Below are 23,965 nucleotides of genomic sequence, written 5' to 3' on the forward strand. Positions count from 1 at the left end.
TGCTGGGGGGAGGGACCCCTCAAACCCCTCCATATTAATATTATATTCTATACACACCCACATATATATATGTGGTGTAAGGGGGGGTCAAACAAAAACAAAGTCGGCATTTTCAGCCGTCGTAATTGTCAGGTTGACATTTTAGTACGATTCCGGCTTTTACTATAAATCTCTGCAGGACCACTTCGACTTTCCCTTCAACTCGCACCATTGTGTTATTTGCCGCAGTATTTCTTGGTCTATGTAGTTCAATCTCATGACCACAAGAGTTCAATATTCACTCTAGTTCCCCAATCTTGATCATCACACTCTTTAAAGTTCATTCACTTTGTTGCTTTATAATAAAAGATGTCACCTTTCGCAGAGACTTGAGTGGGCTACTTGCTTTTGCCGAACCACTCTGCTACTCTGTATCACTGGCTTCACAGTTATCTGTTATTTTAAAGTTCACCACTGGTCTGCCTTTCTTCGCATTTTAGCCACACGCGTGCAAATTGTGTGATATACCTTTGCAACTTCAATCTTCCCTTAACACACACCGGTCTTTCATGTCGTTCACCAACTCACCGCCTGCATGCTTTCCTTTCTTGTCTTTTGTCTTTAATTCATGAGTCAAGGTAAATACCACAGGCTTGGCCTCACCTCTCCAACTCCGTCGTTCACCGGAGAGGGTCGCAGGCACCAACACAATGAAGTCTTCTTTTCTGGAATTTGGGCTTCTCCACATATCTCTTAAGATTCTTTGGAGGCAACAACCTCCTGCAGGGAACTCCTGGGTTCCTTTACCCTTGGTTCTCATCCCTCGATCCGTCGCTCCGCTCAGTAGGTTCACCTTCGGCCCGAAAGTTCTGCTGCTTCTCGTGGTCCACTTTGCTCAGAGTCTCTATGTTCTGCCTTTTATCCGTGTGGGGAGAGCTAATGGGTATCAGATGAATGCGATTAAAGTCAAGTGTCTGACCCGATTAGCGAGACATTTCCAATGGGATGTGTAAGGGGTAGCCTTGTTACTCTCAGCCACCCTCTTCCTCGGCCCAGTGTTTGTGTGGCAAAGGGGGGTGAGGAGGGATTTGGGTCAACAGAGAATCCTATAAAATAGGAGGGGTCGTGGGTACGGGAAAGGGGGAAATACTGCGTCTCGCCATTGGTCGCCTCACCCTGACCCCCAAGGTCCTCTCACCTAGGTGATCCTCCCGCACTGGTCCGCCCCCAGGGCCTGGATCCAAAGGCGATGGCCATGCCCCGGCCACCTGAGAGAGATCTCTGGGGACTAGTAGGTGAGACACCCTTTGGTTTCTCACAGCGAACAAATGAGAACCAAGTTTGTCAATTTCTACACATAGTATTTAGTTAAGGACCTGCTTCTCCAAGATTAAATATACTCTGTCTACATTCCAACTGTAAAATATATTTAGGCTAAAAAGACAACTTTGAGGGCAAGCAGCAACTTCAAATTGGGAAATTAAAAAGGGCAATTCTCTCTGCCGTAAGTAAGGTGGAAGCAATGAGAGCCCAACTAACGTTCAATACAAACTCCTCTGCACCATAATAGGTCCTTGTTCTCTCACTCTGAACGACTCAAACATGAAACCTGCCTGAAGAAGTGTCGGCTAAGTGTGGCTGTTCGGCTGTTAAACTCTGCTGCTCTGTGATTGCAGGAGCTGTTTTCTGTACTTTTGCAGCTAATTGGGATGAGTCCCTGCCAGGGCTTGGATCAACTAGATTAGCTGACCTGCATGTGCCTTGTGTGCACGCCTGGAGAAGTGTTGACTAAGTGTGGCTGTTCGGACTTGAGGCGGATAGGTAAGGAGTTAAAATCAACTTCAGCAGTCCCCTTGCAGTAGGCAAAGTCTCCCACCATCTCAGAAATTTGCGTTTGACCTGTGTTTTGACATTGAATCTAGCAATACAAGTAGAAATACTGCTCTGGTTTTGAAATGCCAAAACGAAATATGCAGTGGAGTCCCTCTAATATTTACAACTTACATAGCAGTTCCCTCGCTGATGACATACGGGCTCATGAGCTAGATAATGGTATATGGATTGAGTGTCATGACACTTGCTGGAAATTGCTAATCAACTATCTCCTGTGCTGTCCAATTCGTTCTCAAATATTGCCCAAACTCAAGCTGCGACAAATGTGTTACATGCAACTCAGAAAAAGGTGAGGCAGACCTCTGTAGTGAACACGCAGCAAACCGCTTGGGCTAAGGGTCTCGAGTACACAGTAACAGCAAAGAACATTAACAAAAAAGATAAATGCCCGCTTTCAAAGCAAACGGTGGAGCACATGTGACACTGATACTTTTGAAATTCAAGAAGCCGTAACATTCCCTGTTGCACAGAAATTAGGGACTGAAAACACTGCAGCTGACGTCTCGCAAAACACAGCAGAACAAAATCAACAGCTCCCTCTCGCACACGGGACCGAAACAGTGAGTGTTGAATCTCACACATCACAATTTCAAGTAAATAGCTACCAAAATATGCATGTAGCAAGTCTGTAGCTGAAAGAACGGATTAACGATTTACATCGGATGTCACGTTATCAGCGCTTAATTTCCTTTAAACAGTACTAGTAAAAGTTTTTGAGCTAATGAAGACAGAAGTCCAATACCTCTCGGGCATTCTGGTAGAAGTATCCAAAGAAATGTAAAGTTGCGAATTTGAAATAGCGGGACTAAGAATGGCAGTTAACACCAATCTCTCAGATGAAATAAAAGATTTAAAGACAAACGCAATTACAAAACCTGATAACAGACAAGCTGCAAGAAAAGATGCTCGAGTCTTTTGCACAAATGGAACTCCTTATACTCAGAAAATGCTCTCACAAAAATGCTGATAAAGTCCTGACTCGAAGAAATGAAACTTCCGCCAACACTCAGCCTGAAGTGATTGAAGCAGACTCATTTGAAGATACACCTCTCTCTGAATCTGTGTTGGAGGAATGTATGCACCAGACTAATATAGTAGAAACTATAGAAGACCAGTCTGACCAAGTAATGCCAGTAGTTGCAGAAAATGCAGGACAGAAGATGTTGGTATTTACACAAACCGTGAAATGAAGATGACATTTTACCAACTAAATCCCCCCCCCCAATAAAAGGAGTTTGCGAATACTGCCAGTCCATCGAGTAAAAAACAAAAACATACCAATCATTGTGAGGTTCCAGAGAAAATAACCGATCATCAGGCGAAGGTTTCTAATGGCTTTCAGACAACACCCACACCAGAAACTGCTGCTTGAACCTATATTCTACAATAGCTAATCCCCCACACTAACGTGAGATGGGGGTTTAGATTCTATTAAAGACAAGGAGGCAAGTATTATGCATTACAATCTTTACTCTGAAACCACAGCAGCAAAGAAAAAAAAATGCTTTTGCAAACAAAAAAGTTGTAAAGAACAGAACTAAATAGAGTTCAATGTCAATGTAAGGGAGCTCCCCAAACCATCATGGAGGACAAGTCATGCCCTGCAGGAGACCAATGAGCAGGGACCCTTCCTTATAAAAGTGCATTACTCTAAACCCAACTCCTCTTTCTGTAGCTGTCTTGAACCAGACGTCCACTGCACAGATCAGATAAACAATGAAGACAAATCCAGCGAAGCTCTCGTACCACGCACTCCACATCTTGTAACCGTGAGCCACACTCCTGATCAGAACCTCAACTCGTAGCTGTAAGAACAACAAGCAAGAAGGGTGGGTGGATGGGAAGAACAACAAACCAAAGAATGTTCTCTCTTGAAACACCTGTGTATATGCATGTCATAACTGCCATATCATATCAAGGGTGGGCTAATACTCGCCTCCTTGTCTTTAATAGAATCTAAACCCCCATCTCACGTTAGTGTGGGGGATTAGCCATTCTATGACAAGACAGGAGGCTCATATTATGCAAGTTTGAAGCCCTTGCATCCCATTAGTACAACATGATCAATACAATAGTGACATTATAATAAAAATAATAGCAGAAAATGTTTTAAATGTTTTCATTAAATCAAGTCAGCTGACCGCAAGAGAATTGCCCAAGGCTAGGCTGCCCAAATAACTGTCTTATAAGGCATAGCCAAATCCACTGCAAGAAAACAAAACTGGGAAGATGTGCCAATTCCAGCGTTCCTCACAGGCCATCAAAACCAACTGGTTAAACAGAGGGGGGAAACACACTGAACAACATTTTCCTGTACTAATGTGTTAGGAAAAAACCCATAGGAGTAATAAACTCCTCTGTTGTCCAATCAAACAATTAAAACACTTAAATTCATACCATCTTTGGGAACCTAGATAGCAAAAAAAAAGAAGTTAAACACTTAGCTCTCCTGGAGATAAAGAAAAAAATACCCCCAGGGGGTGAAAGCTTTGTAGGTTCCACCCCATGCGTTAAAGGAAGATCTCGTATTAGAAACAGGACATGTCACATAACTACAAGGGAACCTGAGTGGGAAAGGCAACCTTCATAAAAGGTAAAGAGGGAGTAAAAGGACATTTTATTAACATGTTATAGGAAGACCTAGCTCGAGTGGAGCTGAAAAGCAATAGTCCTGGGGCCTTGTGTACACAGAAAAGTCTACTGCAAGCTCGGTCCTTAACACACCATTGTCCCCAGACACATGTGTATACTAAGACAGGTATGTCTTCTGGAGGCAGAAGCAGAATGGAAGAGAAGGGTCTCACCTGTAACCCAGCAGCTAGCATTAAATAACATCCGGACTAAGAAAAAAGACTCACCAGGGGACCCTGATGAGAGATAATCGCAAAAGAATCCTTAAAACAACAGGAAGAGTTAAACCTGCCAAACCGCCAAGACAGAGACCCTCAGACCTCCTGAGCTCTTGAAGGACACTGCTACCATGACAAAAGGAAGATATTTACAAAACCTGACCTTTAAGAGACCGAACTTGACAAGGAGAAAAGACGTATCTTACATCCCATCGCTACCATTATAGTGATACCTGAATCCCTATGAAGATATGCCAGTTGCTTGGACCTCATCTCCTCCCCCATGGTTGATAAATCCCCTAGAGGATCATAAACTAACCGAAGGAGGACCCACTAAATTCCATAGTCTTAGTAAAGACTCCAAACTGCAAAGAAACAGATCACTAAACAGTTAAAATGCAGTTGTTTACCAGAAGAGGACTAAAGTCTATTTTAGCAAATCTGAAGAATCTTGAAACCCCCAGCACCCTGTGCTGGCAACTTATTGCAAACCATCTCCTGTGAAAACCCAAAGGTCTACCTGCCATGCAGGTGACTAGGAGAACCAAGCCATTAACTAAATATATATATCCCAGCCCTCTGGCAATCACACTGACAGACACCTACTGAGATGGTTAATGTAGAAACGTTCGAAAGTCCTGTGAGAGGGCCGCAAAAAAACTTGGATGGAAGATGAGGAGCACTCCCAGACCCCTCTATCCCCCCGAAGGATATTGTGCCTTCTCATAGGAGGAGATAAAAACCTCCTCCACTTATCGAAGGAAACCCTGCTACCCAGAAGAAGGCTACCTTGAGGACCACACTAAAGCCCTGCTTTCCACCTTTAAAATAAAAACACTGTTGCACTTGTAACCAACCCCCATGCCCGTGGAAGGGGGCTCCGCTTAACTTAGTGAAATACCAGGAAACTGGTGCAAAGGAAAGTAAACTGACGGGAGGGAAATGCCCAGTGCGAGTTTTGCACTGGTCATGAGACGGAACTCCTGTTAAAGGAAAAACGGAAACTATCAGATGTCACCCCAAGAGGTGTAACAGTATGATGCAATCCCTCCCGTGGCGGGAAGGGGAATGAGGGGGGAAGAGGAGGGGGAAGCATTTTTGGGATAATTAACTTGCCCTGTAATTGAAATGTTGTGAAGGAATACTGGGACCACTGTCCTTTCAAACACTGAGGCCCGGGCCTCCGTAGGCATGTAAGGCTGACTGGCCTCTCAGGGGATCAGGTGAAGGAAAATAATTAAGCACATTGCCCATAGCAAAATAGCATTTATCTAGTGCTACGAACCCTCAGGTATACGAGTGCTGCTCATCATTACTACCAACGGTGAGTGGTGTGAGGTGTTCACTTATCGATCTCAACAGGATGAAAGACTGATTTAGACCCTTCCAAAATTCACCAATCTGAAAGCAAGCACTATACTTGCTGCACTGTAGGAAAAAATATATAATGAAAGAATCTACACAACTCTCTTGAGGGTACAGAAACCTGCTTGTACTCCTCGAGCAGAGGAGAAATTGTAACACCCCGCTAGGCGATTAGCGGAAAAACAGGCCAAGCCTTGGGAGGAAAACCATGGGGCGGGCACCAGAAAGTTATTATTTGGTACCACGTCCCTCTGATACCAGCAAGTGTTTCCAAAAACTCCAACCAAGCCAGAAAATGGGTGCTCAACGTTGCCTTGCAACAAAAACTGAACCGTTACCCGCGAGCAGACCTTGTCCCCACCAATGTTCCAAAATTGTAAAATGAATGTCATATTGGGACAAATGGTAAGGGAAACCCTCCACCCTCTAAGGAGAGAACTTGGGGTTGCCGAGCAGGTAAACCCCATTTGCACATCAAGTCCTGCAGCCTTCTATAAGGACAGAAAGTGTCATTTTCTCCTCGTCATGTCGAGAGAAAATTCTGCAACTTAATCAACACGGGTACTGAGTGGAGCAATTGTTATTGGGAAAAGAAATGCCTAAGGAAACTGACCGAGTTGTCCTGAAACTAAATAATGTAAAGGGATACAAAATTTAACTAAAAGATGAAGGTTAACACCTGAGTGATGGCTAGAGAGGAAGGTACAACCCCCCAACCTCCCATGGGTCTGTTTACACCACCTCCACACACTCTTTTCTTTAAAGTACCTAATAAATAAATCAAATAATATATAAAATAATATAGTTACGCCCCAACAGGGGTCCGAACCCCAGCCCCTTATAGGAGCTGATGCTTACTGAGCTATCTGGCCTACTGGCAATCCCGAAAACGTATATGTGCTCCAGGCACAGCTTAAATATATTGTTTAGCGGAAGAGTACACTGAGCAAGTGCACCTCCACTGCCCACCCGAGCAGGGTGTGGAACAGCAGTACACGAGGGGTTCACCTCGCAGAAGAACACAGGCAAAACCTGCCACTGAGCAGGTTATGGTGCACATACAGTGAAAGTAATCACCAATGCCATATGCAGCACCTAAACAAAGCTGCTGACCTTAAGGGAGGAATACACTGAGCAACTGCACCTCAAACTGGTCACCCGAGCAGGGTGTGGAACCAGCAGTACACAAGGGGTTCACCTCGCAGAAGAATACAGGCAAAGCCTGCCACCAAGCAGGTTTATGGCACATCTATAGTGAAGGTAATCCTCTGCCATATGCCGCGCTTAAACAAGGCTTCAGACTAGCAGCACATCAGACACTTGAGCGGGTGGGTTCCAAACATATATATGACAAAATATTCTTAAAATTATATATAATCTTGTTAAAGTGAAAAGTCTGGACTGGGCTGGCTCAAGTTGTCCCGCTTAACTAGGGCGACCAGACGACCCGGCTTTCATTTTAGAAACCCAGTCTGTGTTTTGCATGGCTGGGCAATAGGGTAATTAAAATTGTAATTATTTTTCCCCAACACGTTCAGAATTTTGAAGTTGGAGGACTGGTTCGAACCTGGAACCTTCCAGGTACAAGTGACAACCCCTACTGACTGTGCTACAGAGACTGGCTTAAAAATATAAAAAGAAAAGAAAGGAAAACATAGGAAAACATAGCGGACCGAGCACACCCGCAGCACCTGGCAGTCCCAGGTGCAATTTAAAGGAAAAAGAGAGGTACATTTAACAAATATACATTTTTCTAAATACCCATGATGTTCCGGACATTGTATTAGAACTCAGGTCCCCAGCATTCCCACACCAAGCACTTAGCCGTTGAGCCACTGGAGGTTGTGCTTTCCAAAAGAATACTGCAGCCCACAAAAAGGCTTTGCACTCGGGTCGCCAGCACTGCAGGCCCCGAGTAAGCTATTGCGCCACCGTAGTATTGTTCATCCAGCACCTGGAACTCCCAGGCCTTCTGAACACTGAGGGCGGCAAGCCCCAGCAAACACCGAGGGCTAAACAAACAAAAGAGAGGCTCGCGTGCGCTCGCCTTGAAGCTGTATCAGCTTCATTCATTCAGACATGCGCGTGAAGGCCGTAAAACCTAAAATAAACATAAATTAAACCTTCCATTCAGACCAAGAAGAAGAATGCTCGCGCCCGTCGGCACGAAGCATTAGCAGCTTCTGTCAATACCATAAATCTTACATAAGAGAGACCCGTGTGCGCCGGGTCTGAAGCAAAGCTTCCATTCAGACCGGCGCGCATGGGATAAAAGCGTAAGAAAACAGTACATGCTTAAGCATAATGCCCAGAGGCAAACCAGCGCGAGCATTGCAAAGTTAAATAAACAGTATTTGGGAACACCATGCAAAGCCAGATGCATGCCTTATAATATAAAGGACCAATATATATTAAATGTAACACCAAAATGCTACAAGTAGATAATTTTCCTTCCTTAATGTAACAAATTAAGGTTTATTTCTACTGACAACATGCAAGACACAAAACTGAAAGGAGTGACATAGCTGTGGTGTCAGCAGCAAAGGAAGAGGAGTTGGGTTTAGAGTAATGGACTTCTATGAGGAAGGGTCCCTGTTCATTTGTCTCCTGCAGGGCATGACCTGTCCTCCATGATGGATTGGGGAGCTCCCTTACATTGACATTGAACTCTATTTAGTTTGTTCTTTACAACTTTTTTGTTTGTAAGTTTTTTTTTTCTTTTTTTTCTTTACTGCTGTGAGTAAAGATTGTAATGCATAATATGATCCTACTCTCTTGTCATAGAATTGCAAAAAATACCAAAGCATGTATAATCAAGGTGAGCCAGCATCAGTTAAAATCATTCCAAATGTAATGCATTGGCATCTAAAGAAATAGATAGACCTGCTTACTAATGGGTCGGAAAAATGAAATCATGAGCCTCCCTGACCCCCCAAAAAGGGGAACCGATATTCATTCAATACAGAAGCTCAGCATCAATACAGTGGCATCAGTTAACAATTCAAAAACAGCAAAAGAGCAAAGGTAGATTGCAATGAGAACTCATACCTGCACATCGATATTGTCAAGTCAGCAGACAGCGAATCTAGCATCAGAGCATATGTCAAAGAACAGTAGCCCTGAATCACATATAAAGCACTACAACATAAACTCTGACAAAACGTTAACATCTCTTGCAGCTTTAGCACCCTTTGCCATTCCCAGATTATTACTACATCAGTTCAGTAAGAAAATTCCAGATCTTTACTTATTTTCCTCGGATGAAATTGAGTGGGTGTGTTTTCCCGAACCAAACTGCACCTACACAGCCCAAATCGGACTAAAATCGAGACTCGGTGCGCAAGCATTGCTGCCATAAGCAGCTGAATTAATCACTCGAATTGTAGCACAGGAATCTTCTCAGTTCGGAAGTAACGCAATATGAGTCCAGTTCCTCTAAGGCAGTTGTCCTTACACATGCTGAAACAAAATATTATTCAAGTGGACTAGCAAAAGACGACACACTAACAAAATCTAAATCAGTAATGTGGGAAATTGTACCTGAAATAATGAGTTTTGTCTTTTTAGAAAATGAAGGAAAACAATGATTTGCTTTAGTAGCGGATGAACAAAAATCTTGGGTTGGAATACGCAGGGTTCCAACTCTTTCAAAACAAAAGTTATGCAGGAAGAAATCTATGGCAATTATGAAAATTATTTTTCAGGAAACAAGGCAATTGGAACGTGTGAAACAAAGATGGTTTTAAAACAATAGAACAATTTGGCAACCCAGCAGAGGCTTGATGATATCAGCATGACTCTATTCTAGTGAATTAATTGAGTCAATCTCTACTGGGTATCAAGGCCTGCTTGTGGCCAAGCTAAAAATTAGAACCCCTGATCATCATCTAGACATAGTGGTCATTATTCTCTATTGGAACCCTGTGTCTTCAAATCTAATTTGTTATCTGGAAACACTATCCGACCTACTTTGCAGGATAAAAGCCCAGAATGATGATGCAGGAATTTTGATTTTAGGAGACCTTAACGCACAGTGCATTAATCAAAATGATAGGAATACATCTGCTAGTAGTAAAAAAAAATCAACAGACAATGGCAGAAAATTGTTTAAATTCATTCAAAGTTGGAACCGAAAAATGGTCAATGGAAGTGTTGAGGGCGATGTTCCATCAGTTCCCACCTGGTCACGCGGTGCAAACGTTTCTACCCTTGACTATCTGATGCTATCACCTGACTTTTTTGAGCGCTGTGTACATTTTGAGATTCTACCTGGAGGCCCTAGTGATCATAAAAGATTAGCAAGAATTCTGAAAATAGAAAAAAGACCTAATACTGTGAAATACAAAACTGATCTGATAGTAAATAACAAAAACAAAGTACAAATATTTAAACAGAATGGTAAACTCTTGAATGATAAACTACACAGAATAGTCCATGAAAGCTCAGATGAGTCGGTGGAAGAAATCTGTAAACCCACTAGTTTTATAAATTTCTTATGGTAAGTGGACACGCCTACTTCCATTAATATAGGTATGCCAAAAAAAAAGAATCATAGGTTTGAGGAAATGTCATGGTTAAGGAAAAAACAACTTAGAAAGTCCATATCTAATTTTAAACACTCTAGGGTGTCAAATGCAGAATGCATGCTTAGAGAAAAAGTACTTAGAAACAGCTATAGAAATTGGTCCCAGCACATAGATATCTACGTGTGCAAAATGACTGCAAAGTAAGCCACCATAGTGTTGAAAAATTCCTGTAATTTCTGGACATTAATAAATAATATAAATACAATATCACCAACTGCACAGGGTAACACAATCAGTAATGATAGCTGGTGTAAGTACTTTGGAGAAATCTTTAAATGTAAATCAGATACTGGATAGCTTGGCGGTAGATGGAGGACATTTTTCCATATTTTTCCTTCTATAGGCTCCCAATTTATCTCTTGTGAGTTGGGATTCATATCATAACCATAAAGTAGTGAAGGAAGAATCTTTGCTTTATAATAGTTCAGCAGAGGATGAATTGAAAACTTGCAATATATTGCAAGTATTTTTTTCATCTGGGCTCTTAGAGGAATGAGTTTCAATTCTAGCTCGTCCTCATGAGTACCTGTAGCAGGCACGGATTTAATTTTGATACCCAGATAAATTAGCTCATCGACCTGCCTAATCTGTTGCTACTGCGTGAACCATTTATAATTTACTTTTCGTACTCCATGATTCGTACTCGATTGAAGTTAGGAGGATCCTAAAAGAGTTGACTTTTATTACATAGTAATGGAACCACATTAGACATATGCATTTGTAAATTCTTACATACCCAAGATGAGATCAACTCTGTCTTCTCCGAGTTCTACTGTGAACTCTACTCCAAGACCCCGCCCCCCACCAACACTGAGATAGAGGACGCCCTGGGTAGTATAAAGCTACCTAAACTAGACGCACAAATGGCCGAAACCCTAGAGGAGCCAATTACCCCAGACGAAGTGATGGCTATAATCAGATCCTTACCCACTGGGAAAGCGCCAGGCACAGATGGCATACCCGGGGAATTTTATAAGACATACGAAGACGCCCTCGCCCCAATGCTAGCACGGGTATTCAATGAGGCGTATGAGCGCGGCATCCTCCCAGACTCCATGAGTGAGGCCACAATAATCCCTTTGCTGAAGCCTGGAAGGGATGGAATAGACTGTGGGTCTTATAGACCACTTTCTATGCTAAATGTTGACTGCAAAATATTAACAGCACTCCATGCAAATAGACTACGCAGAGTGATCCCCCAGCTGATCCACCAGGACCAGACTGGCTACGTGCCGGGGCGCTCTATTACCGAAAACCTGCATAGGTTGCACCATATTGTATACGGCACTGAGCATAGCCCCCAAAAATACGCAGTGGCGTCATGGGACGCCAACAAGGCCTTCGATTCGGTGAGATGGGAATGGTTGTATGCTACTATGGGTAAAATGGGGATCGGACCCGCCTTCCCGAAATGGACCCAATTGGTCTACGCCTGCCCCACCGCCAGGGTGCGCACTAACAAGACGTATTCTGATAAATGGCCCCTTTACAGAGGCACCCAGCAATGATGTCCACTGTCCCCTATGCTTTACATTATTGCGGCCGAGCCTGTAGCAGCATATCTCAGACAAGAATATGGTGACGTAGGCATTGAACTGGATGGGGTGGCTCACCTCGTGTCCATGTATGCAGATGACATGCTACTGTACCTATACAATCCAGAGCACCTCCTTCCCTACATATTAGAGACCTTAGATTGTTTCCATAGACTTACGGGCATAGGATTAACAAGGACAAGTCTTGCCTTTATCCCCTGGCTGCTTTGTACAAAGAGGAACTTAGATCCCTACCCCCACTAGACCTTAAATGGCAGGCGACATCCTTCAGATACCTGGGTGTCACCATACACCGCAACCCCAGCACGGAACATATCCTTAACACAGTCAGGGCCAGAGATTCCCTTGAGAAGTCCATGGTTTTTTGGGGTAAACTCCCCCTCTCGGTGGCAGGGCGGGCAGGTCTTCTCAAGATGGTAGCACTTCCCCGACTATTACATTTCTTCACCAAGGTCCCCTTTAACATTCCCCCCTCATTTTTCAAAGACCTGAACAAACTCTGTAGGAGATTCCTTTGGCAGGGAGGTAGGCACAGAGTGGCGCTGGAAATTCTCCAAAGACCCTTTGAGAAAGGAGGGCTGAAAGTCCCTAATTTCGAGCTATACTACCTGGCTAGCCAGCTTAGGCACGTGACGCAATGGATGGCCGACGAAACCACCACGGATACCCGACTTCTCAAGCCGTCCCTGCCTAGATTGCTACTTTGGGATATCCTATGGGTTGAGAAGGAGGCTCTACGGCATTACCCTTATCTGGCTAAGCTCGGGACCCAACTCTGGAGGTGTGCCTGTGGAAGAGTGGGGTCGGCAGACCCACTCTCCCCGCAGATTCCTATCGCCGCAATCATGGCTAAACACCCATGGGGGCACACGGAAGTACACACCCTATGGGAGCCCTGGGGGGTGGCGGTGCTGGGGGACCTCACTCGTGAGCAGGAACTAATGTCATTTATCGACCTCAGCGAGTCCGCAGGCCTACCCACGGGCCAGTTTCTGCTCCACAGAGCAGTAATCCAGGCCATAAAGAAGAGATGGACTGAGGCCACCGACCAGGTCATAGAAAACGAGACCATCGAGTCGATGCTCGACACTGCTGAGGGAGGCCACGAAACCTCCAGACTATATGAAGCTTTGCTGCAGGGCACAACCAAAAACGAACTCAAATGCAAGGGTAGATGGGAGACCGAATTGGGAATAGAGTTCGAAGACAAAGCATGGGAGAAGATAACCCATTACCACAAAAAAATCTCTAGGAATGCCCGCCTACAGCTCATCCAACTTTACATTACCAACAGAGCCTACCTTACACCAGAAGCCATATCAAGGTTCAAGGGAGCCACAGTCCAGACATGCCCCAAATGCAATATGCCGAAGGCTGGAATGACCCACATGTTCTGGGGTTGTCCTGCTGTTCAAAGGTTCTGGGCCCAGGTGAAGGAAAAGGTGGCAAATGCGGAAATAGTCGTGGAAATTCTCGACCCAGCAGCCTGCATATTGGGGAGCTACAAGCGAACCAGCAAAAACAAGTCCCTTAATAAGCTCAAGGACTTAATATATATAACGGCGAAAAGACGTATAGCCATGAGTTGGAAAAGCGCAAGAGACCCAAGTGAAGCCCTCTGGTGGGCTGACCTCAAAAGATGGATAACGGCTAAGACTGCTGCATGGGCAACAGCAATCCAAGTACAGAGATTAGAATCCAGCGAGGAACTGCTCCGTTGGGTGGCATTAACTGTGCCATTGCTCCACCCAGCAGCGCAAGATAGCGCCTCAGATAGCACAGACAGTCCAAGCCCGTCAAGGGGCCAAAACGAAGATTGAAGTTCTAACTGTGGTCTTGGAGGAAGTGGGAGGGGGGGAATTGTTTTATGTTTCTTTTGAATTACTCATATGGCAATGATTAACCAATGATTTCCTGCTTATACCATTGTTGTAAAGTTAATAGACATTTAAAAAAAAAAATGCATTTGTAAATTCTTATTTTTTAGAAATATTTTAATATAGGTTATGCTTCCGTTTTATAAATTGTTAAATTAAATGTTGAGAATGTGTAAAAGTCACTTATTGGCATATGCGCAATACACAAAATAATAAAAAAAAGAAAACTGACACACATGAACTTCATGTAAACCTTTACATTACATATTTGGAATTTGAAAGAGCATTCACACAGCCTAGTGTAGGTCTGAACATCATGGAGGCTTTTTGTTAATGAACAAGCCACTGTATCAGAATGTTAAAAAGCTTCCAATGCCTCTAAACAAACTCAAAAGATGAGTAGAGTGTACAACTGTATCCTGCAACCTTACTGAAACGCACACCAAAATGTGCACCTTGAACCATAAACACTGCAGAAATCAATCACCCAGTGACATTCTTTCTACAAGAAATTATCCTCAACTAGTTGAAGAACTAAACTGTTACCATGTCTCAATGCTAAAGCATGAAGTGGACAAAAGTAACAGTGAAGTGCCAAAGTTCTTTTAACTGGCAATGCCCATAACACAATAAGGAAGAATTGTGCCCAGATCTGCAGGATGATAGTCAAAGAGGCACACTAACTTAAGAACAAAGCAGACTACTGACCTGCATGCAAGAATCATAACCCCCAAAAGGTGAATTTCAATCCCTGAAGTACAATTCCAACAAAGGTAAGAGCAAAACAAAACAGAAGGTATGATACTCACTGGCTCTTCTAAGAGGAGTAGCCTCTTCTAAACTAAAACAGTGCAGAGAAACAGGGTAGTAAAGAACACGTTTGGGCCATGAAGAACTAAAAGGTAATCAAGTGACTTTATCTGTGTGAGTTAGGGATTTGTGGGGTAGTATCTTATGAATAGGGATCTGTGGTACGAGCCCTGGTCATAGGTTTTTAGGGAGAGCTGAATTAACAACATCAAGGCCAACAGTGACTGTTGGGTTCAGGAGGAGTTTAATCAGTAAAACTAAGAGCAGCGTAGACAGCGAGACATAAAACGAGCGAGTGCATGAGGGTAGCTGCTTACCGGCTGACAGATCTGGAAAGTGACAGGCATTCTTCGTAAAATGGCAGAGTCCACGTCCTGAGGTCTGTTACTAGCACCCAGAATCATCACCTTAGACACAGGGAAACAAACAGACATTTATAACCTTCACTACTGAATATCACTGGGCATCACACAGCACAACTTGCTATGCTCAGCACTAACTGGAATTTCGGTACACTGGTCACCATTGCTCTACATCACACAGCACCACTTGGCCCCACTCACAAGCACCCACAGTGACTTGGCAGAGCCTAGAAAAATTCTGCATCTCATGGTATTACTCTTCACATATTAGCTTTGCTAGCCATTGCTCAGCCTTTCTGGGCATAGGTTCCCATTTGTTAGCACTGCCAAACAGGTGTTATACCCGATGGAAATGCAAGTTGCTTGACCTCTCTGTTCCAGTAACTAATCGTGCCTACCGCTGTAGGTAGCTAGTCACAGTAAACTTAAATAGTCCCAAATATCCTTCTGCATCAAGACATCACAAAATAAAGACCAACATATTCAGAAAAGTCATTATAGCCTAATATCACTGTAATACTATTTGAGGTGCACGTATTGCAGAATGATACTAACCAACATTATGTGAACCTATGAAATGTGATGAGGATTGTGTTAAAGAACATTAATATTTTTTGTTCACAGGATTGTTTTTCTTTTAATTTGTGAATGCCCTATCTTAATTTATTGACAGAGACTTATCTCTGAGGCTTTGTTTAACTGTGGTAATTTTGGCCTGGAGGATAATTTTTTAGCATAGGTCCCCGATTCTGTGCGAGGTGTTCAAAGATGTCTTTGTTTAGGCTTCTGAAGTTGTCAAAACAGATTGTGCAGTATTTAATTGTGAATGCATTTTCCTTGCTTACTTATTCATGCAAAAAATGTGTAATGGGCGCCCCTCTATGAGAACGAACGAACACAGCAAAAATGGCCTGTTCGATGGGATGGTACCCACGCTAGAGTCTGCAGCGACATTTTAGCTCACTGTACCTTTCACAGATGGGAAATTTCCATTTGCATATCAGTCTTTGTCCCACCCACATGGGCATTCCAGCACCGAAATGCTATGGCAATTCCCTTCTAAACAAGAGTACCAACAGCAACCCCATACACGCGTTTCAGCCTTGTTGGGCATCATCAGTGAGGTGGAGCTGTGTCTCTCTGAGCACAGTGAGCAAGGGGTCCACATCCGGATGACCCTAGGACATTTAGGGTGACTGCCCATCTGGGCGGGACAAAGACTGATATCGCATTCTCTTTAGCCAGTATCTCACAGCATCAAGCTTGTGTCTTGTGACGTCGGCTGCTCCTCTTTCACTCATTTTCATATTCCTTCAGGGAGTTCCTCCCTCAGATTATCGTCTCTTCGGGAATACATTTGATAAGGTTTTCTCAATGGGTATCTTCTTTCAAATACTTGCCATGCTATGGTCACAAAAGCAGGTGTCAAGCATGGCACAATCTCAGTCTTCCAATATACAGGAGGTGGGGTTGGGACTTCCTGCAGAGGCATGCAACTTCTCCTCTACAGAGGATTCCATCAGGAATCCCAACCCCTAGGAGGAAATGGAGGCTCTTAGAACCTCTTGCAGAGTGGAAGTAGTCACTAGCCCTGAGGAGTTGGGAGAAATACTAAAGAGACTTTATAGAAATTGGTGACGATGCTAAGAATCGAGAAAACTTTCATATGGGAAAAGAATATTGCACTTGTGTGACCCTGCAGAAAATGCAAGCTGTTCAATAACTGTACAGATGCAGCAATGCAAGTAGATAAAGTAATCTAAGAAGCTGGCTATATGTAGTGAATAGACTGCAGGCAAAGCCGCCATTGTATAGAAACTGGATATTGGTGTCATGAATTTAGTAAGCCCAGACCGATGGAGAGGAAAGGCAGAGAAATGTGTTGCATCACGAATAAGCGGACATCGTGGATACGAATGGCAAGGTTGTTTGGCCTGGTGTAAAAGCTGAGGCAGCCAAGGCCGGTTATCTATTCTCAAAGGCAGTGAACGTGAGAAGCTGAATCATGCCTTGTTATAGTGTGAAGAAAGAACACCAAACGTGCCAAGTTGTATTAATTTAAATGCTACAAAATGGACCAAATCGCGGTCTCCTCCTGTCACGTGAGCCAAGGATGGCAATAGAGTTAGGCATGGAGTCCTAGAACTTTGATAGTGCGTGCACGCACTCCCTTATATTCCCAGAGACAAGAATACACTGCAAGGCACAAGTTCAAAGACAATCTTCATGGCAGAAGGCATGGGTGATGAGACGTTGGGCTAATTGGGTGGGGAGGTAAAGTCAAGTCCAGCTCCTGGCACCTGGGTTTGAGCTTATGTGCTGCTAAGTGAATCACATTTTCCAGACATGGCACGAGCATGCCAACCAATTGTAGAGGGCTTTACTTTACTTTATGCTTATAACGCGCCGTAAACCCGCGGGCATCAGGACGCGGGGAGCACAGAAAAGTACCATTTACAGATTGTATCTCACTTCGGTTTACTGGGTCTGACCTACACTGGGATAAGGTGCTAAAATGTTTCTGGATTATTGGAATAGGCAGGTTTTCAAACCCTTCCTAAAACTAAAGTAGTTTTCTTGTTGTCTTAAGTTCGCTGGTAGCTCGTTCCAATATTTAGCCGCCTTGACCGGGAAAGATCTGGCCTTTCCCATTGCCCGTTTAGCTTCTGGTATATTTAAGAGACCCGTGTCTACTGATCTTAGGCATCTTCGGTGCATATACCAGGAGAAATGTTTTTTAAAATAGGCGGGAGCCTCCCCAAAGAGGCATCTATGAACGATCGTCATTGCCTTAAACCTGACTCTATCCTCAATTCTGAGCCAATGTAATTCCCTTCTACCTTCTGATATGTGGTCCCTTTGTTTTTTCTTTTTAATGGCACGAACCGCATCATTTTGCATTATTTTGGCATTTTGCCAGCTCTTTTTTAGAGGCTCCCAATAGCAGAGCATTGCCGTAATCTAAACGAGACAACAGGATTGCTCTTGCAATAGTAGCCAAGTTAGTCTCATTTATAAAAGGTCTGATTGCTCTCAGAAGGCTCAGGTAGTACAAATTATTTTTGTACAGATAGTTAACCTGGGACCCTGAGCCTAGTGAGGCTTCAACCATCATACCCAGGGTTTTTACCTTGGATACTACTGGTATGATGGCGTCTTTGATATGGAATGTCTTATATTGGACATCCAACTTCGACCTGGCCTGGTTTGATCCAAAAACCATTAATTTGGTTTTTGTGTTATTTAAACACATCCAGTACCTCTGCATCCAGATATCAATGATGTTATAAACTTCCTCAATCTTTGAGCGGTCTACTGCATAGTCTCCTGTTAATTCGAAGATCAGCTGCGTATCATCAGCGTAATTGGTAAAGAACACGCTGATGTTTTCTAGCAGAGACTTCTTATATAAAGGTTAAAAAGGAGTGGGGACAGACTAGCTCCCTGGGGAACTCAAACAGTATAGGGGTTGCTTCGGAGAAGTTTTCACCCCAATGTATTCTCACCTTCCTATCCTAAAGGAAGGATGCAACCCAGGCCTGTGCTTTTGACGAGCACCCTATAAGTTTGTCCAGGGCTGATTGTAGCAGTTGGTGGTCTACTAAATCAAATGCAGCGCTGAGATCCAGCAGCATGAGTAGTCCGGGCTTGGCTTTCTCAATCAGCTCCAGCATATGTGTCTGTAAATCCAGCATGGCAGACTCTGTGCTATGAGCCGCTCTAAAACCTGATTGTTGTTCATGTAACATCTGCTGTTTCCACAAGTTTCTGTAGCTGATTAATGGCTATTTTGTCAAGGATTTTTAAAATGAAATTTGAGTTTGTGATAGGACGGAGGTTACTGATCTTCGGGTCCAAGCCTGCCTTATTTGCAAGCGGGGTTATTGTGACTTTTTTTATATCGTCGGGGACTACACCCTCTGAGAAGGAGGCATTAACTAGATTTGTCAGGACAGGGGAGAAAAGTTCTTTATTGTCTAGGATAATCTTAGTGGGGAGGATGTTTTCCACGCAAGAGGTAGGTTTCATGCCCGACATCGCCCTACATAATTCTTCCTCTGAAACCACTGCAAAACTAAAACGCTCTCTCGATGGATATGGGATTTTCTTCCAGGGGGAGCTCTGTGCTGATGGCATCTTTAGCCAGGATTATATTGGTCCTGGCTTTAGTTATTTTTGCAACAAAACCCTCTTGTACCCTCTCACAGTCGTCCTTCGTAGGGATGTGTGGAGGGGAAAGGATTTTGGGTTTTTCCATGTCCTTCAGTATGTCGAAAAGTTTTCTAGTCGAGTTTGGAGCTGTCTCAATTTCTTTATTGTAGTAGTTGGACTTTGCCTCTCTAATTGCCTTTCGATACGCTTGATCCGGCCATTTCCAGTTCTCCCTGTCTACCTGAGAGTGGCTTTTATACCATGTTCGTTCTTTAGCACGTTTAATCTGTTTAAGTTTGTTGGTATGTTCATTGTACCATTTAGCTTTGGTGCTATTTTTCCTTATCAGCTTGCTTTTAAGTGGTGCATATTTCTCTATCATCACCTGCATGTGTTTGATGTATTTCGCTAACATATGCTGGCAGTCATCATTACCTGAGAAAGTCTCAAGAATCTGACGAAGGCACGGTTTTAGCTGCTCGGGTCCAATTTCTTTAAAGTTTCTATTTGAAACTTTCACATGTGGGTTCTCTAATTGCTTGATTGTGGGGGTTAAGAGTATTTCTACGGTCACCAAGCTATGGTCCGACCAAATGCATGGCTCAGTCTTTATCTGAGAGGATTGTAGGTTGTTAGTGCAGATCTAAACTAGCCGATTACCCTCTGGGGTGGTAGGCTCATTGTTTACTATTTGAGATTCCAGGTTGTTCAGGGCACTTTCCAAGGCAATAGCCTCTGTCATCAGTTATAGTTATAACAGTCTCCACTAAAGTGAAAACACTAGGCGTTACTCTCGATGATGAACTTTCAATAAAGTGTCATGTATCTAACATCCGGTCAAGCTGTGGACTCATTAATAAACGGATACAATACATAAGACCTTTCATAACTAAAGAAAACTGTGCTCTGCTGTCCACAGCGCTGATAAATGATAGGCTGGACTATTGTAACAGCTTGTTGACCGGCACTACTGCTGCCAATATACAAGCACTCCAAGTCACACAGAACAATGCTGTGCGCACCATTTTCAAACTACCGCGTCGCACACACATCTCTACATTCAGAAAAACTTTACAATGGCTTCCTGTAAGGCAAAGAATAACACAAAGCGCTCACTCTGGCTCATAAATGTGCGTCTTTCACAAGCCCTGTATATCTATCAGAGCGTATCAAGATCAAGCCAAATAATAGGAATCTGCCACAGCACTTGAACAGCCGAGATTCAAACTGGCCCAATTCGGTGGAACTAGCTTTGACACTCAGGCTCCCACTCTCTGGAACGCGCTTCCGGCAGCTATATGCTAAATACAGAACTACCCTCTCTTTAAAAAGGCCATAAAAACCTACCTCTTCAATCTTAGTCCAGAATAACCGGCCTTAGCTTCAGCTCATCCATTCTCCTGCTTGCTTCATGTTTGTGCGTCCTATTGCTGTTCTTTGTGCGCCCTGAGGCCTGCGGGCATGTGGCGAGTTATACAAATTTAAATAAATAATGGAGGGCCTTATAGTTCACGAGCCAATGATATACTGTGTACTTAATAGTGTTGATGATATGTTTTAGAGGTAGGCATAAGGTGTCCACCTGACAGATATCCAATCACAATGCTACCCAGCACAGAAAGTATACTTAGATGTTCCGCTTGAGCCTATCAACTCCTCGTAGGTTTTTCTCATTTGCCACGTAGTATGACGTCACCTATGATGAATTTTTAGTATATAAATGTGTTTTTATGCGAAATGTGTCGAGAGAGTCCGAGCGAACGTCTGTTGATGTCCATTGTAACTCCCTGTTTTAGACAATTGATATTAAAATAGTAATCTTTGCCATCTTCCTGAGTGGATTTGATTTGATTTGTTGTCTGAATTATTCTGCATCCCCATCCACTGCGTGCACGTTACCCAAAGGGTCCCTATGTTCACCTCATCTCCTGCAGATGATGCCTTTCTTTAACTCCAACCTCCAGCTCTCTTTTACTCCAACATACAGCTCTCTCTTCCCCCCTCCTCCTCCTCTCTTCTCAAAACTCCTGTTTCTTGACATTTCTCAAATCCAACTCCTACTAGCAGAGCCCACACAACTAACCCGAAATGGCTGCTTTTCATAGGAGGGCTTCCCCTTACCTTGGGTGTTGCTTAAGACCATTAGGAACACCTGCATTCGGAGGGCTGTGCTGTTAGGATATTGGGCTAACAGAGATCAAGTGCTTTGACAGGGGGCTGGCCTTAATCTCTAGGAGGGCTGGTGGTCATTTTGGATTTTACATGGTTCCTGGATAGGTGTGGAATTTCCCTCCCTAGCCTAGTTCTTTGAGCCCTGTTGTCAGTGTTTTACAAGCCCTGGTCGGTCTGCTTTCATAGCATGTGAGTCATCAGAGGGGAAATGTCTGGTTAAGCATGGGGCGCTCGTTGGAATGTGTAGCTCTCTCTCATCATAGGCAATAAGCACACTGGTAATTCCTGTGAAGCTAGAAAGATGAGATCAGTTTGTTTTCTGACTTGTGCGTTCAGGGTACATTAGCTCACCTATGCTGGATTATAAGTGTGAAACTGCAGGGCATCAGTGGGCCATGTGTGTAAGAGATGTAGTGTGAATTGTTTCTTTCCATGAGGACGATGTATTCTCTTGCTCGCTGGGGACACCATAAGGTTGATCCAATTACACTGGGTTTTGCAACCTTTGGCTCTCTCGATATTTTGAACTGGATATTTTGGACTATGACTAATGATCCCATACCACTGTCTATGCTGGTGTGTGATACATTTACCCATTCAGCAGAATTCCCCTCCATCTCCAAGTTGCATTTCAGCAGTTACCAGCAGAATAGCTGCGCTGGCTCCTTTGAGCACCGTTGCCTCGCATCAAAACTGCGTTTTGCAGCTACAAAATAATGGCTCACTGTCTTGCCAAACACCTTTTGGGCAAGATGGAACAGGGAGCACACTGAGAAAGGCTGCCAGTGTGTTTTCTTATGTGCACCAAGGAAGAGAATGGAAAGGCAGCACTGCTTTGCTGCTAGCTCCACATTTCCCCTTGAAAAAGAAAATATTTGGCATTTAAAATGATGGCGCCCTGATGCTCTGTTTCATCTATTCAACACTACACAGTTCTGATCCAGGGAGATCCGGCTGTGCCCGTCCACATGCAGATTGTGCTACAGCCAAAGAAAGCATTATCACTGAATGACAGGCTGTGTCAGGCAAGATCTGGGGAATCACCAGAAACTTTACCCTCAACCATACGGAAAAACACTTGACTTTTTTGCTATTGCTATAAAGTGTCAAAAATACACCCTTCAAAAGAAACCCTAGCTCTCTGTGAACATGTCAATTTCAGTGGACAATTTGCCTTGAACATACTGCTGTGTAAGAGAAACTGACTAGGGCTGCAAAAAATGAGGGGAGAGAAAACCGAATGTGAAGGAGACATCCCAGCAGAATTCAGCACGTGTCAAAATGTGCTTTTGCAAAAGAGAAAAATGCCTGTTTTAAAAGTACAGTGTGATTAAGGCCCTGTCCTTGCCTAGAAATGTGAGGGGGTGGGGGGGTTTTGGTAAAATCTAGATAATGTTTTATTTTAACAGACTTGATTCTGATTCAGAACAAAATAAAATAAATTGAGTAAATGCATTGGTGGTACTGGGGAACCAGTCCAACAGGGTTCCTGCTCAGTACATGGACATTTGTGTGCTGACAACAGGAGTGGCCTCCCCCCCAAAAGAAGCCACAAAGGGATTTATGCGACACATAAGTGTTCATTTCTGCCCTTGGAAACTTTGAATGGCCAAGAGGAAGAATATCACACCCCATCAGACTTCTGTCTGGGCTTCAGCTTGAGACATTAGATTCTGGGACACCCAGGTGTTATTTTGGAGGTGACACTTACCATTCACTCAAACTGGGGAAACTCCAGGGCAGCCCTGGGCTAAACTGACATTTGGTGGTAGCCTGGAAAAAAAAATTTCCCAGTTGAAGGACAAAGGACAGCCCATTTTGCTCAAAAGACTATTTAATTAATACACTTTACAGACTGTTAATTCTATAACCAGACAATGCAGCAATGTAAAAGTTTTACAGTTTCAAGGTAATTTTCGTGGCTTTGAAACAAGATATTGTGGCTGTCCATAGCATGTATGGGACGTAAACGCCAGGACAATGTGAATCACAGGAAAAGTACATATGGTGCAACGTTAATTAATGGAAATATGCCCTATGATAATATGTATGCATGCTTAAAATTGTGGTATTTTGGCTGAAGCGGTTCCCACTAAAAACCACGAAAAACTATTAGAAGGGCGAAATAATGTCGTACAGACCTGGGAGTGGGAACACCATGCTCTGTATGAAATATGCAATTTGCCCATGTAATTTGCAAAAGTGCCACAACTGTATAAAGGTGTGAGTTATGTCATAATTGATTTTGTCCAAAAATGACTGTCGGATGGCTTTGTACCTTATAAAACACGAGCCCATAAACCGAGTCCCCTCCTGGAGGAGGCGAACAACATAGGCGGACCTATCCGGTTCTTTGGGGTAGGT

General features: G+C 43.5%; 1 protein-coding gene across 7 annotated transcripts in view; it reads right to left on the reverse strand.

Annotated features, from left to right (window-relative positions):
- Positions 1 to 23,965, reverse strand: part of LOC138491311 (outer mitochondrial transmembrane helix translocase-like) — a 444,827-nt gene that overhangs the window by 65,188 nt on the left and 355,674 nt on the right. For 6 of the 7 annotated variants that reach the window (XM_069617755.1, XM_069617757.1, XM_069617760.1 and 3 more), the window contains one exon: positions 15,233 to 15,322. In XM_069617755.1, the coding sequence (XP_069473856.1) occupies positions 15,233 to 15,322 (90 nt within the window). Of the gene's footprint in view, positions 1 to 3,423; positions 3,678 to 15,232; positions 15,323 to 23,965 lie in introns of those variants that run through there. The other variant, XM_069617759.1, reaches the window with a different exon arrangement.

This window comes from Ambystoma mexicanum, chromosome 10 (assembly GCF_040938575.1).
Source record: "Ambystoma mexicanum isolate Mex_15411 chromosome 10, UKY_AmexF1_1, whole genome shotgun sequence".
NCBI classification, from domain to species: Eukaryota; Metazoa; Chordata; class Amphibia; order Caudata; family Ambystomatidae; genus Ambystoma; species Ambystoma mexicanum.